Source organism: Haliaeetus albicilla, chromosome 4 (genome assembly GCF_947461875.1).
Source record: "Haliaeetus albicilla chromosome 4, bHalAlb1.1, whole genome shotgun sequence".
In the NCBI taxonomy this organism is placed as follows: domain Eukaryota; kingdom Metazoa; phylum Chordata; class Aves; order Accipitriformes; family Accipitridae; genus Haliaeetus; species Haliaeetus albicilla.
Window position 1 is genome coordinate 21,256,113 of NC_091486.1, and position 16,906 is coordinate 21,273,018.

Below are 16,906 nucleotides of genomic sequence, written 5' to 3' on the forward strand. Positions count from 1 at the left end.
TGCTTTGAGTACCCACCTGCCACCAGATCCTCCTGCTCATCTTTCACAGCTTCTCCTCAACACTCACTCCTCTCCGTGCATCCTCCTCAGAAAGCGAAGTGGGAAACCCTCCTACCTTCAGGAACAGGGTCACATTTACTACCTCCTCAAATGTCAGTGCTGCTGCTGGAACCCAAGCCTGATCTCTTATGCACCATGTGAGGGGAGATGGGTGGTGCAAAGCACAGCTGGAAGCCCTATCCCAGCTCTCTTCATAGCATAAGCCCAACCAGCAGTTTTCATAGCCACCTTTGCTGCCTCTGACAGCAGATGCTCCCTCCCCTTTGTCCTACTTTAACTTAAACTCCCTCATTGGTTGGCAATTCAGGGCCCCGAATGAATGCTATTATTTCCTCCCCAAAGTCATCCCCATCTACATACAAGAGCTGTCATTAGCTACCTTCTCCACTTTCTTCTGCACACTCAGAATCCCCTAGATCCATTTCTTACTGGATTCTTGCAACAGGCAAGGATGCAAGAAGCTATTCCTTCAAAGAAAGCTGGCTCCCTGCATGATGGTGGTAACACCAAAGCTATTTTGGATGACCCGTTACTTTCATTAGAAAGCCTCTGCTCTTTCTGAAAAAGGGTACAGGACTTCAGCATTAACTATAAAGTAGGAAAAAATTCCTCAGGAAAGAGATAAGCATACTTCTTACTAACCTTTATTATAATCAGCAGCAGCAGTCTGCTCTGGGGAATGTAGAGAAACTTTCCTCTACAACTATGCTAATGAAGAATTTGCTGTAACTACTATACTTCACTCCTGTATTCACTCCCTCACCCTTTTCAACTTTCACTATCACAAGTTTACACCCAGTATTTTTCACTGCTGAGTTATTAACATAGTAACATATGATTCAGTGCCAGAAACATACTGACTTAAGTTAAACTGCACAAGATTTCTTAAATTCTTTCTTTGTCGCTGTAAGCAAAGTGCATCTTGGCCTTGTGCAGTTATTTAGGCATTTAGTCTATCTAGGTACTACAAAATTGTTTTAATGCTTTCCATGATAAATGAAAGTGAAATATAATATTCAAGCAATACACAGAATACACAGCAAGGACTCTACTAAAGAAATTGACTTTTACAAGTTATTACAAATAACAAGTGGGTTTTTTTCCAAACAAAATCTTCGATCAAAATCAGATGAAAGACGATCAAAGTCAGAAAAGCCTTACAGTCTGCATAAAACAACATTCCTCATTTAAAATAATCTCAGTAACCTCATTTGAGCTTCTAGGCCCCAATCATCAACTTAAAATAAAACATGGAACAGCTTCTATATCCAGAAACGCACCAGGAAATTTCAGCAGTCCATCCACATGGATAAATTTATAGGTCTTTATACACCTTCATCTTTGAGCCAGAAACAGGATTAAGAAAAGCTTTTGCACCTTGGACTAAAAGAATTACATACTTTCTCTGAAAAGAGGACAACAGACATTAATTATTCTTTCTTTTTACAGGCCTACATTTGAGTTCTGGCAATTTATGTACTGTCCTACACCCAAATTCTGCTTTCCCTCAAAGAGCGATGACTTAAATGCTACCACAGATATACAATTATTGGTAAATATTTTTCCTCACAGCAGGTGTTAGGACAAGCTCAACCAAACAAGCAAGAAAATGCTCTGTGAATACCAACATTTCCATCTAGTCTTGCAAAATGTGTCACTTGACATCAACAAACACTTCCAGAAATCCCATTTACACCAACCAGAACAGTTCTGTGGGTCACAGTTTTATCCATGTATAGCAAAAAAAATTATTGTTAGTATGACACTCCCCAGTAAGATAATACAAGTATTACTTTGAAGCCATTCTGCTGATCATCTAAACAAGGAGAGGGAATAATAGCTAAAATTGACTACACTACTTTTCTGCTTACCTCCAAGACAACACAGGTTTTTCTTCTCCATTAAAATCAAGTGAATTTCTTTCAATAGCATATGTAGGTAGAAGGGATGGAGTGTGTGTGTGCATGGCAAGCGCACTGTTGTTCACTTCTGCTACTGGTGACATCAGTAAGCCTACCTATTTATAATCCCACCACCTGACCAAACAGCCTGCAGAGTACATCTAGAGATTTGTATAGCCATTAATCTTGACAGATCTACTTCAGCCAATTCAAAAGAGAGTATTAAGTAGCTTTGTTATGTCTTCTGTGGCTTTATACCATAAAAAGAATCCAATCCTGTTTTCCGCGCCCCTTCTATTTTTGCAAGACAAGTTTAATGGGAAGTTTTAGAATTAGGACTTTCTTCCTTCCATGCTTTTTAGCCTTCCCTATTTCTCTGTCTGTAAGATACCTGACTAAACAGTTTAGGTGAGCAAATTTTAGTGATCAGCGGAATACTTAGGCAGGAGAGGCAAATACCCATTTACGCCTAGTTAATTTGATCATCAGTACTACCTACAAAATTATTGAAGCTTAGTATCTTGATGAATCAACTTCACAAACAAAAGTACAATATTTATGCTATCAGGAAAACAAAAAACAATTCTGCAGTGTTTGAAGTACAATAATTTACAGAAGCTGGACCTCATTATCAATTAAAAACAGAAGCTGCTTAAAAGCAATTCTCAATTCAGTTGTGTCTTCCCAAAGTCAAACCTAACACGTACAGTCATGGTTTAGCCCCAGCCAGCAACCAAGCACCACCCAGACACTTGCACGCTCCTCCCTATTTGGTTGGGGGGCGAGAATCAGAAGGGTAAAAGTGAGAAAACTTGTGGGCTGAGATAAAGACAGTTTAATAGGTAAAGCAAAAGCCACGCACGCAAGCAAAGCAAAACAAGGAATTCATTCACCACTTCCCATCAAGCAGGCAGGTGTTCAGCCATCTCCCCATCTCCAGGAAAGCAGGGCTCCATCACGCCTAAGGGTTACTTGGGAAGACCAACACCATCATTACAAACATCCCCCCCCCACACACACCCCTTCTTCTTCCCCCAGCTTTACATGCTGAGCATGATGTCATACGGTCTGGAATATCCCTTTGGTCAGTTGGGGTCAGCTGTTCCAGCTCGGTCCCCTCCCAACTTCTTGTGCCCCCCCCAGCCTACTCACTGGTGGGGTGGGGTGAGAAGCAGAAAAGGCCCTAACTCAGTGTAAGCACTGCTGAGCAGTGTCATGGTTTAACCCCAGCCAGCAACTAAGCATCACGCAGCCGCTCACTCACTCCCCCCCACCCAGTGGGATGGGGGAGAAAAATCGGGAAAAGAAGTAAAACTCGTGGGTTGAGATAGGAATGGTTTAATAGAACAGAAAAGAAGAAACTAATAATGATAATGATAACACTAATAAAATGACAACAGCAATAATGAAAGGATTGGAATGTACAAATGATGCGCAGGGCAATTGCTCACCACCCGCCGACCGACACCCAGCCAGTCCCGAGTGGTGATTCCCCGTCCCCACTTCCCAGTTCCTAAACTAGATGGGACGTCCCATAGTATGGAATACCCTGTTGGCCAGTTTGGGTCAGCTGCCCTGGCTGTGTCCCCTCCCAACTTCTTGTGCCCCTCCAGCTTTCTCGCTGGCTGGGCATGAGAAGCTGAAAAATCCTTGACTCTAGTCTAAACACTACTGAGCAACAACTGAAAACATCGGTGTTATCAACATTCTTCACATACTGAACTCAAAACATAGCACTGTACCAGCTACTAGGAAGACAATTAACTCTATCCCAGCTGAAACCAGGACAAGCAGTAACTAAAACATCTCGGCATTATCAACATGGTTTCCAGCACAAATCCAAAACGTAGCCCCATACTAGCTACTATGAAGAAAATTAACTCTATCCCAGCCAAAATCAGCACACCATTGTGTGGACTGGTTGCAATTAAGTCTGCCCAGGGAATGGGAAGGAATGCAGTCAACAAACTCTTTTGGGCAAGTGCTATCATCAATGGCAACACACTACAAGTTCCTATCATTGGTAAATGTTGCTTCTAGATCTGTATCAGGCCATGTAGTGTTTCAAAGTGGCTTGTGCACCACTTCAGTGAGAGGATAACATCTGTGTGAGTGCGTGTGTGCTACGTGAACATTACTGATGATTCCTTACGTGGCCTCTCTTACCTGAGAGGTCCTATCACCAGCATCCATCCCCCATTATGCAGACAAAACAGAAATCTAAGTCAGTTTTCCTAAGGTGTGTAAGGTTGAGTGAAACAATCAATCAGATCAATCTGTTGTGTTCCAAGTCAACTGCACTCTTCAACCAAACTTCAAGAGTTAACAATATAAAGAATAGAAATCCTTGAAGCAATTTCAATTGCTTGAAAAGCTGGGGACAGCAATAATGCAGATGCAGCCAGACTTGCAGGGCTAGACCACCAGTAGTAAAAGTTTCAGTGCAGACAGGGTATCAGTGTTGCCTAAAATACCAACACATTCCCTATAGCTAGTATGTCCTACACAGGACAAAACATTTGGGAATTCCACTTGGAATATATCTAGGTCTAAGGGCTGTAGCTAGAAATAGTCAATTAATATTCACAATAATAAAATATCTGATTTTTTTTTTTTTTAAGTCCCACTGGTATTATGTGGTACTAAATTTTACATACTGTTTATCCACTTAGCAATTACCTTCTTCTGGCTTTCCCATATTAAGCAGTAAATTTATCACTGTTGAAAAATCATGTGGTTTTCATTCAGGGAGTCACCAATGGAATTTAATACTATCAACTACGATAAGCAAGTACCCAGCATTTCAGATAACCTGAAAGGAAAGAAAGGAAAAGTTATCCATTTCTGCAAGTATGTACCTGGCTATTTCCCCTGCATCTCACAGAAGTTATTTTTACTTTTTCCCCCTACTGATATCACTCAGCATAGGCTACTGGTACTTTTTTTTTTTTAAGTTCCTAGAACACTTGTGAAAGGCAAAATGTTGAGAATTTTAAAAGACGGGGTGGGAGGAGAGCTTAGACAGGGTATTAGGAAAAAACACAAAACACCATCTAAAGGAATGGAATGAAAATGCTTGTTAGAATTTCTTTAGGATTAGAATTTTAAAATGCTTCTTATTTTCCCATAAAGCATCTACTTAAATTACTCATCTTGGCATTGCTGTATTAGCAAACATTCCCTAAAAAGGAAACATCAGCTGACTAGTATCAGCAGCAAAAGGGAATGCATATAGGTGCATCATAAACATGGAATTTATTTCTTGTGTGTATGCTTTAAAAGAAATAAACAATCTAATTTTGCTAAATACAATGACACTGTAGTGCTAAATACAAAACATTTTCTAGAGGTCCCTGTATAGGTCACTTTTTTAGTACAGGTGTTTCATGCTCTTTAATCCACAGAATTGTTTCCAAGACCAAAAGAATATGAAGACTTGCATATATTAGTGAGGGCAGTAAAACAAAAGCTTCCCAATATTAATTTTTAGATCTTCAATGCCTTCAGATTCACTCATCTGTGATTATCCAGAGCATTGAGTATTTCTGCATTGAGGAAAAAAACAAAACAAAACAAAAAAACCTCCAAAAGCCCAATAGGCTGTTAGAACTAAACGGATGTGTATCAATTATCTGCATATGGAAAAGCTGGTCAGAACTATCTGTTTTTTAAAAATCCCCAACAGGGACATATCTGTGAAGTTGGGAGCTCTTTGAACCTATTGTCTCTATTGTTACAAACAAAAGACTGTTTTTTAAAACTATCTGATATTTCATCTAACCCTGAAATAGTAATGATTATTTTTTTAAATAATATCTACAAGAAACTGAAGTCTGAAAGCAGCAAGAATAGCAGGAAACCTGGATTACTAGGCTAAGAATTGGCATTCTTCCAGATTAAGTTCTTGCTTTATTAAATACTCTATTTCTTCAGTTGCTTTGTACCTACTGACATGACATCTCATCTGTGATGGATCAACACAGTCAAGTGTCCAGGGAAAGGCAAATAGTTTTGTTCTATCAAAAACAACTTAAGAAGAGAGCATAGACAAGAGGCTTCCAAATGGCTTGGAAGCAGACCAAGGTCTTGTTTTTCTTATGCAAGTCACACAACAAGGAAACTTGATTATAGATTGTATAATCACGCAACATTAAGGGGGACTTAATTATTTTTCCATTATTTAACATTTGGTTTAAGAATTTTATGCAGCATCATTAGACAATTCTGTTGCATGTTCTCTTTTCGCTTAATTGGAACAGTTAGAACACAACAAATTGGTACACATAGAAATGGTAAAAGTAAGAACATGAGAGCTGAGAGACCACATCATTATGTCCCTTACATGAAAGCCATATCAAACCTTTGACCATCCCTGTCGATCCTCTCTGAATCTTTTCCAGTTCTACTGTATCCTTTTGGAGATGACAGTGACCAGAACTGTGCACTGTATTGTCATTACAGATTTATACAGTGGCATCATTCTCTTTTCTTCTCTATTCCTTTACTAATATACGTGGCAAACTGATTTGTATTAAATTTATCTAAAGTGAATTTAATCTCATTTTATTATCCATTTATTTTTGTAAAATCCTTCTGCAAGTCTTCAGAGTCATGTCTCCTCTCATTACTACAAATAATAATTTTTTACTGTTATCAAACTGCCACCTCACTATTCAGCTGCTCTTCTAGATTATTAAGATGTTGAACTAAGAGTTCCAGCACAGATCCCTGTGGAACTCCAATGTGGCCTCCCCTCACCTTCATAGTAGACCATTTCCCATACCTCTGTTCTTATTTTTGGGCAAATTGTTTAGCCATGCAAGGTCTACCATCTTATGCCATGTTTGTTTAGTTTTCCTAAAAGGTTAAAGACTAGCAGATGCCTTTTGAAAGACCAGAAAGACTGCACCAGCTGGCTTTTCCTCATACATTTGGTCAGCACAGCACTTAGATTCTTTTTACATTTTTACAGCATTAAAACATTTACACTCCTATATTGAAGAGTTCCTCATTTTATTCTAAATGTGCTTCTTGTATCACAGTCTGCATAGAAACAGATTTTGTTTGTAAATGCAGCCACCAAATTTATAGTTTATCTTGAATACTAAGGTGGTACTTAAGAGCCCTCACACCAAAGCTGTCCTAGTTGCTGTGCAAATTCAGGACAAAAAGAGAGCGACTGCTCAGAAAACTTTTGGAGACAAAAGGACAAAGCCCATATTTGGGCTGCCTGTCCACAGCATGGCTTCCCTTAAACTGCTCTATGACCCTTTCACCTTTCTATCTCAATTACAACCCTTTACCCTCATTTTCACATCATAGATCACTCCTCTCTCTACTCAGAACAAAAGGTAATATGCAAACACTAACACATTTTATGACCTTACTGAGTCATATTTCATCTCAGCTGCTAAGGATCTGCCTTACTATCCCACAGATGGTTTAGTATTTTCTTCTATGCCAACTCTCTTCCTGAGAGCACTTTTTGTAACTTTTTCCATGGGACCACCACCACCTTCTCACCTAAGGCTCTACCTGCATTACACCTACAAACATCTGACAATTAAGAATCCATAATATTTCTTGCTAAGTGTGTAGTAATACATTACAACCTCCCTCCTTTTTAAGGTCAAAGAGAACCACAAATCAAGGGACTTAGGAAAATTTGTATGGATTAAGCTCTATAGAGGAACACAAGGGTTAAGGTAAAATGAGCAGCAACCCCCCTCCCCCCCCCCCCAGTCTGATGAGAGCAAAATGCTTCCATTCATGCTCACTATTCAGAGGAAGCGAGAATACTAATAGCTGTTATCCAAAAGTTTTTATTTACTTAAACCCCCAAAGAACTGTAAATTGCCAGACAATCCTCAGCTTCTGAGTTTTGGCGAATGAGACATATCTGAGAGAATATGACACTGAAATGGAGGGGTAATTAATCGCCCAGAAATTACCATTTCGGAAAGTCAGCACCTCTTCCTCCCCAATACTGAAGTTACAATACAGAAATTGCAAACTAAGCAAAATACATTATTTAAGGGGTAAATGACACATTACTATGGTGGTGGTACAGCCATGGCACTAGTGGATACCACAAATAAAATATAAGAAATAAGAGACAACTGGGGTTGTAAATTGGGGGAATTTTTTCCTAGTATTATTCATGTCAACTTGGTATGGCTAGGTAACAGATGGTATATTATGTTTTTCCTGCTTTGACACAATTTAAAAACAAGCTACAGATGGCTATAATGAAATCCTCATTAACACACTTATATTTTCACGGTTTAGTATAGCAATAATGAAACTTTCAGGTCTGGAATTTCCTGTTGGCTAATTAGCGGTTAGGTTAATAGCCTGAGGAAGTGCACAACCCAGAAAGTTTCCTTATTGTTTAATCATATAATTACTATATTCATATTTCTGGGAAAGCTCTCAAGACAGATTTAATGTCACAGTAAAGCTACCTTTATAACTCTCCCTCTGTTTGTGAAACAACTGTATTATTTCATTTAGCAGTGTAGGCAGGAAAGCTATGAACAGGCTTAATTCAGCTGCCCCTGGGAAGTTTCAGCTTGTTTTTGTTTTAGAGATGCCAACTTACACTTGCAGAATTCTTCAAATACACATTACACTTAACACTCTACAGAAAAGCTAGGATCAACAACTCTTGGTCTACTGCTACAATGTTACCATAAGATCATTGATTAATGCTTAAATAATTTATTTTTTTTTAATCCCAGTTTATAATCCTCCACAAAAGCTTGAAATACAACATGTGTTTAGCAGCACACCAGGATATCACTAAAACTTGGATCTAGAAAGAGAGGAAAAAAAAAAAAAATCACCACAAATCCTGTACTCGGGTTATTTCCATAAATGAAGCTGCTGCTGTAAGACAATCAGGCATAATGCTAGCTGTAAATTAAACAGTAAGATTAAAATAGTAGTGAAGGATGTGGTATTTGCAGCTAAAAGCCCTCTGAGGTTTAGTAATCCACACACCAGTTACTAACTGATGACAGACACCCTGCCTTCATTACAGCGTTACTTCGGCTACAAGATTAAAGCTGCAGTGAACAGCCATCCCCACACCCCCGTCACGCCTTCACTGGGTGGTACAGGCGTATCCCCAGATAACCGATACCTACGCTGGTGCTATGGCACAAGAAAACTGGTAGCTTGGCAGAACCAGGTCCCAAAATATTATTGAACATTGTTGTTGCATTTTTTTTTTTTCAACTGCCATCACCAAAAATCTACACTGAGAAAATGCAGTACTCCTGTGCGTACTGAGTTACCAGGCAAAGACCAATGGAAACAACTGTATTGCCTTTTGAAGTGCTAGAGGTTCAAAAGAGGATAGCTACTGCCAAGCCATCACGAAAGGCACATAATGTGGAAAACTTGACTTGTGACTGAAGTTGCATAGTCAAAAAGAGACAGTATCCAACTATTTAAAGGTTGCAATGCTAAAAACATCTTTTAAACTCCCAAACTTATGACAGAGAACCATAGGGAAGGAGAATTTGGATTTTCTAACAAACACCTTATTATTTAACAAACACATTATTATTATGACTATTCTGTAAGATTCTGGAGCCCTCCCATTTCTTCACAATTTATTTAGACAACATTAAAGAGAAATTAAACAGTATTATCTTCCTTAACTAGCGGAAGCGGGAGCCACGAACAAGACTTTCTGGAACATTAAATGTCACTATGGGATTCAACAATCAAATGTATCCAAAAACAAACAACTGAAAAAAACCCGCAGTGTTTTTGGACATCTGAGAATTACAGCTCCAAACATAGTTACTGTGCTTCCTTAAATCACTCTCAGAGGCCTAGAAAGTTAATCAAAAAATGACAGGCAAAATAAAGCTCCCACAGTGATTTTCTTCTGGAAAATCCCATGCTTTAATGGAGAAACTTTCAGGTCCAGTTTCACAAACAAGTTTTCATAATCATATCCATTCCTTGACAGAATAGCCTGTAGTTCGACGGATCTTTTTATAGCATTGTTGCTGTAAGGAATTTAGATGTAGCTGTAGTAAGAAGTTGAACAAGTTTCTTGTTCTGAGTGTTTACATGTAGCATAACGCTGTTTTTAAAAACCTGTAACTCTGGTCAAGTTTAGTAACACTCACTCTTCTCCTCCCAAACCAAAAAGCTAAAAATAATTGCAATGTTCCAATGCTAAACAGTTTGTGAAGCAAGGACACCTTGTGTTTGCTTCATCCAGCACTCCCTCACTCCATTCTTCAGAACTGCGTACCTGGTGGTGTTTTCTTAATCTTTTGAGTTCCTGTGCTTATCAAATGATAAATTAGAAAGAAAAAAAAAAAAGGAAAAAAATAACAAAAGCAAACATTATACTACAGTTACAAACTTTGTCATGCAAGTTTCAGGTACTTCCTCAAAGTGAAGTAAACATGAGACAATGGAAAAATTACACAGTTAATTGCACTGGGATCAATACTAAAATTTGTAATGAAAAGCCCTCCCCTTTTTAATAATGACATCAAATAATTCAGATCAGTTTGTTTTACAGGAGCTGAAACTCATTTACAGAAGGGCCTTCATTCCAAAGGGGTAAGAAACCATCTGGGGAGCAAAAGCCCACGGTTGCAAAGATGGCACACAGGAAACAACATGCCTCAGGTTCCCTGCTAGCCATAAGACAGGAATGAGGAAGAAAAACACAGTGTTCTTTCATACTTAACATGCACACACACAAGTTCCTTAATTCAGATAAGCATGTATCTTTGGAATCAGTATCATGGACAACTAAACTGGGAGTGTCCCACACTAACTTCTGGAAGGGGCGACTAGTCATGTTTAGGGATTCTCTCTAGCATTCAAAACAAGAAAGCTCAAATCAATGAAGTTGAAAAAAAAGAGAAGAAAACATGCCTTCCAAAATACAGACTTCATTCTAGATATACTAGAGACGGTATGGTACCATTAAGAAAATTTTAAAATATCTCCAAAAAGATCAAACATAACAGGTTAGCATCCCGAAAGTGCTATTTGTGTCATTATGATTAAAAAAAAAAAATATGCTCAAGTTTGGTTTTATCTGCTTCAAGCCATAATTCTAGAGTAATATTCAGAAGTGCAAGTGGCCCAGTCATACTCAATCTCTATTACACATTATAGTATTGGGGAATTTACTTTTTTATTTTATTTTTACAAAATCTACAGTGTAGTCCTAGAAAAATGCTCCTGTCATGACCTATCATGGCGGGGAGGGGGGGAGTGGGGGGTGGAGGGTGTATTTTACATAGCAAAAATTGACAAAACTCATGTTTCATCTTCCACCATTCTAATATTTTGCTGGAACGCCCACTTGAATGTAGAAACCTTCCTTGCACTACCTCAACAGTAGCTCATAGGCTCCTTGAAATTGCTACTAGATAAACCAGATATTCTAGAAACTAGTTACAACACCCTATATTGCATGGGTGTACAGCTCATCACACAGTACTACTATACCACTTGTGCAGACTGTCTCCTCTGTGCAATAGTACAAAACAGATGCCTAGCAAAATTTTGTATGTTAAAACCTCCCAAGTTCTTATAAGCTCTTCAGAGAGGAGGACTGTCAGCTTGATTTTCTACCTACTCAGAAAGGATTAAAAAAAGACGTGATATAAGTATTCAAACATTTCTATTTATGTGGAGTACAAATACTGAAATCCTATTGAATGAAAAAGCTTACAAAGAAAAAAATAAATGAAAAGCAGGAGGAAAGAAGAAATGCCAACAGCACAGCTTAAAGAAGCTGAGTTCTGCTGGAGAAAAAAAAAGGAGAAAAAGGAAAATATTTACTCATGCAGTAAGAGGCCTCTTGTGCTATAGTAAGTTCACAAATGTTTCTAGGTGTCTCATCTTGATGTGCTGCTAAAAAAACATTACATTATTGTAGAGTGATATATCAGCCACAGAACATTTGGTCTGCTTACCCGATATTACCTACTTTTAAACATAGGCGTACAATACACCAAGTTTTTATGATTCAATGTTTTACTTTAGCCCTGTAAACTTTGCAAGCCTTCAACAGAAAGGCAAACAGTTATGGTAGGTGGCTATTTCTGGCAAATTTTTTTTCTATCAAACATCAAACAGTCCAAGTTAGACAAAGCATATCACAGAACTGAAGGAACAGCATGTATCAACACTGGGGTTTTTTGTTTTCTTTTGTTTTCCCCTCCCCTTGTGGGCTGTTTGTAAAAACCAAAAAGCATCTTTTCATAAAGGTTCCTAAAGATAGAAAGTTTTATAGATAAGCTCATGTGACAATTTTTTAACTTTTATTTTAAAGAAAGATATAAATAAAAGTACCTATTAAAAAGATATGGAAGGGCATACAGCATGGTCATGAATTTCACTTTCACAACAGCAAGGACAGATTTTTCTTTCCCAATGAAATAAAGTGCCATCACAGACACTAACAGGCTTTTACTCACAATGCTGAAGTCTTACCAGAACTTGAATCACACAGTATACAAGTTTTTAAATGTATTTTCTTAAAATAAAATTGCAGCCTTTTTGTGATCTAGGGTATGAAGTGATACATTTTGCTAGCTGAAATTCTAAAACAGGAAGGACTCAAGCCAGGACTGTGACACACAAGAATGTACATGCAAGTGTACGTTTCAATATTCTGTTTTAAGAAAGAGTAATCAGAATTGTCCATGACTTACATTTGAGTCATTTGAAAAACATCCACTGAACAAAACCCAGGATCTAAAGTACAATGAACTTGTTCCTTCCGTTGCAATTCATAGCAGCCTGAAGAGATTCTGCAATAACTACCTTAAATCACAGACACTTTAGTTTACACATCCCCAATACTGCAGAAGCCTGATGTGTGGTAGAAAGAGCAAACAAGCTTCCTAAATAAAGACAAGTAACCAAAAACTTCTCTGTGACTTTCCCTCACATCCACTTCTTCTACCTTTGGTTGTTACTACCTGGAAATACAGGCTTCTGAAAACACATATTTAACTGCAAATACGAAACCACTCAGAACTTTTGCAAAAATAAAGCACAGTCTTGTAACTGTTTCTTTTTAAACTATTTGTTAATAATTTCGCTTAGATTTATATTAAACGTAATTTAAAAAAATGCAACAGTTGTCAAAGAATGGAAATCCTTCTGCCAACACTGGAAAAAGAAAACTCTGCATTTTTAATTCTCACCATTTAAGACTTTCCAACTCCACATAACAAACAGTACAACCTACAGGTACAGACTGTAGTATCAGAAACTTCTACTGCTGCCTTTAAGATTCTGTAAGAACTCAGACCCCACATTCACACACCTCTACTTACAGTTTACAAGCAAAACATGCGAATTTGGAAAAAGAACATTCACTTTCTAGAAAAGGCCAAGTATAAATTCTGCAGTTAGGACACAAATGTGAATGTAAGCACCTGCTTATCAGAGAAAGCCTATACACATTAAATACACAGCCTGATACTTACCATGCTCTCACATTTTACATTTCTATTACAGAAAAATACGAAGTCCTCAGCAAAGATGCTGAAGCCCAGAGGTGTCTGAATAACACATGCCGAGGCTTTGCTAGCCCAGACTCGATTTGTCCCCTTAGTCACTCGTCCTGCCTCCGCACAGCATGAGTAGCTCTGGGGGAGGCAGCAAGTGCTCTGTGAAAGCGAGGAAGCTGAGGCAGCGCGATCAGGCCAACAGCAGAGCAACGCAAGCGTGGAAAGTTCGTTTCATTAAAATAAGTAACTACTTTTGGTAGCAAGAAAATACTGAAAGCACATACAAAGCATTACAATAAAAACTCTTACAACATTAAAAGCACCAATTTTAAACACTCAAAAGTGTAGCCAAACACCCTCCTTGGCCTAGGGAGTAGCAAGTCAGCTTTTGGTATATACTGGGGACAGGCGGTGGGCAGTGGTGGTAAGCAAGCCCGGGGAGCCGCTGCTGCCGCCTGCATTGAGCAATGATGTTAGTGCTGCCACCTGGGCAGAAGGGGCAAGGGACTCTGGTCTGTGTTCCCTGCCAGAATGGCAGGAAGAAAATACCGATAGGTAAAACCCTGCCTTTCTTTCATCCAGAGATGCTAATAAAGCTAACCTGGCTGTGAGGAAGAAAACAGGTTATGCTCTCCGAGGCAGATGAAGTGCTGTAAAGCTCCTTCCTATATGCTAGCTCGGTGTGAAATATCCTCAACATTGTATTACTTCCTATACATGAAAACCACAGTCTTAAACCTGCAGGTACTTACCCCACCAAGATTTGAGCAACCCTTTAAAACGGTGCAAGGCAAAGCACAACATATCCCTCAAAGCATAATGCTGCTTTTAAGAACAAAGTCTCTCTGACATCCCTCAATTAAAGTCAACAAAAATTCAGATGTTTTGAATGCAAAATAATATCAACTATCTCCATAAGAAATGCTGTGTCTACCTAGACAATCTAATTATAAAATGAAACCATCTTCCTAGAAAACTGACTATTACCTGGAAAAAAAATTCACGCATACATAGGATTGCTGGAACAGATGAGACCAATTAGCATGCTCCTTCAAGTTATTGCTGTGAATCGACACATTTTTTGCCTTCCAGTTCCAATGTGATCTTTCCTCTTCAATGATGAAACCAGCCACTGCTTAGTGATTTCATGCGGTAGGTGAATGAGCCAGTATTGCTCAGAAATTCTTTCTGGTTCTCCATCTAAGCAGGCTTCAGCAGGGACAAATAATGCCACCTCACAGAAATTTGGCGAAGAAATGTGCTGTACTATCCTGGTTAGACCAGGTCTGCAGTCAGGACTACAGACATTTTATAAGTTCACAAGTAATCTTCCCGCCAGGGATGTGGAAACAGAAGCTGGTTAGTTTAAGAGAAGCCATGAAAAACAAAGCCACAGGGTGGCACTGCAGGTAGGCTATATTTTGAAACTACTTGGCTTCTTTCTTTTCCAGACAAATCAGACCATATCTAATCCCATCTGTATAAACCAGGAGACTGGTTAATTAGTTTTTCTTCAAGCATTGTATTGTCCAGCAACAAATATCCCTAGAATATAAATCACATCTTAGAAGAGGTACTCTACCACAGAGGTATCGGGGCATTTTATAAATTCATTAAATGGTATTTAAGAACGTAACACAAGAATGCTACAGTAAAGATACTCTAAGAATTGAGATGTATTTTGGGTTTGTCAGTTCATTTTGAAATAATTTAAGAAAAAGATCTTTATAAAGCATGTGCATTTTCATACCAAAGCTAAAGAATTTTCTTCATAGAAAAGTAGCCTTTTATCAATGTTGAGGTGGCAAAAATCTCTAAACGGTTCTCTCCCCCTCTGAAAAGAAGGACAGTATTATCTTATGAGAAAGTGAATGAAAGTCTGTGAAAAAGTCTTAATACTGCATTCAATACTGTCACATCCTTTTAAAACGTTTTCCTTCTCATGTATAAAAGAATCATACATCATTTCATCTGAAACAGAAGACTTAGTACAGCAATATTTCAAAGCTAGACTTAGGAGTCTATTTAATGTGCTTCATTGGTTTCTTCTCCCCCAAATTTCAAATCCCTGGCATTTGAGTTAAAAGCCAAAACATTTGCAAGAAAAGCTATTCTTATTCATTTAGTGAAGAAACTGATTTTCAAAGGAGATTTGGAGGTCATTCAGGATTGCAACAGTTACTTTCCACTTTATAAAACAAAAGGTTCCTTCAAGGTGTAAACCTGATACTTCAGTAGATTCTAAACTGACAGATAATATATGACTATGCACAACCATTTTAGTCACCTGAAGTCCTAGATCATTTTAAGTTTTCAGGTTGAAAGTCTTCCTTGTCAGTTTCTAGTAGTAAATGAAAAGAAGCAAAAAGTTCTATTTTAGTTCAGTTGCATCATATTATAAATTAGAACACCAGTTCATCTGCTGTCATTTTTCTTACCCCAGAGGGCAAGAATTCTAAAACAACAGAGTTTTATTCGCTCAGACAGAAGTTCAAGAGTGGATTGGTAATTGTTTCAACTGCCAAGTAACTGTAAACCATTCTTTCTGCTACAAGATTGCTCCTTGTATTTTTTAAACTGTTTGTATATGGAGATTATTTTGCTATTAGATAGCATGACATTAATATATTGGCAAAGAAATACAGCAACACAGCAGTGACTTTAACACCAAGGCAGATGATTATATGATAGTATTGATTCCCAAAGCTACACAAATTTGATTTGAGCATATTATTTACCTCTTTTGCTGACTCTTATACTAAAGCACTCTACATTCTAATAAACAGTTTCAGAACATGTGCCTGACAAATACTAAATTAACAAGTTAGTGACATGGTAAAATAAACCGATTTTGGTACCAAAATCTCAGTGCCTGGAGTCAGTATTTCTTAAAAAACATACATTTAATAGAAAATTATTTAAGATCCCCCCCAAAACCCCTACCAACCAACAACAAAACACAGAGGAAAATACTTATTACTGGAAAGACTTAGCTATAATTATTTTCTCTGTTTGGGTTTGGAGAGCAAGGGCTTCTGCTGAAGTGCTTGCTTGTAGACACTGAGTAACTGTAATTACAACACTTCATACAATAACTTCCCAGTTCATCAATTACATAAACTATAATGCTGTTTACATATAACACAGCAAGGTCATGTGCTGATGCAACTAATGGAAGTGAGCTCCATTCTTTCTAAATAAAATTAAGTATTTAAGCTAAAAATAGACACACTGGATGCAGTCTCATAGTGCTTTGAATAGGTTTTCTGTCCCACCTCTGTTGCCACCTATACCATTATTAATGGAAAGCTAAACAGAACTGGACAAATTCAGGTAGGTACTTTGCTAATCAAGGCCATACCCTTAAAAGTATGGCCTCTGAGAAAGCCGTGTGTAATAAGATATATTCAGGAAGTAACTAGCATATCTTCT

The 16,906-nt window shown here is 38.1% G+C and overlaps 1 protein-coding gene across 10 annotated transcripts in view; it reads right to left on the minus strand.

Annotated features, from left to right (window-relative positions):
* COBLL1 (cordon-bleu WH2 repeat protein like 1) overlaps positions 1-16,906 on the minus strand; it is a 96,482-nt gene that overhangs the window by 59,172 nt on the left and 20,404 nt on the right. For 3 of the 10 annotated variants that reach the window (XM_069781263.1, XM_069781266.1, XM_069781261.1), the window contains exon 1: positions 1,932-2,039. The exons of 5 other annotated variants lie outside the window; for them this stretch is intronic. In XM_069781263.1, coding sequence (XP_069637364.1) covers positions 1,932-2,026 — 95 coding nt within the window. In that variant the 5' untranslated portion in view covers positions 2,027-2,039. Of the gene's footprint in view, positions 1-1,931; positions 2,066-13,450; positions 13,472-16,906 lie in introns of those variants that run through there. 2 more of the 10 variants (XM_069781270.1, XM_069781260.1) reach the window with 2 other exon arrangements.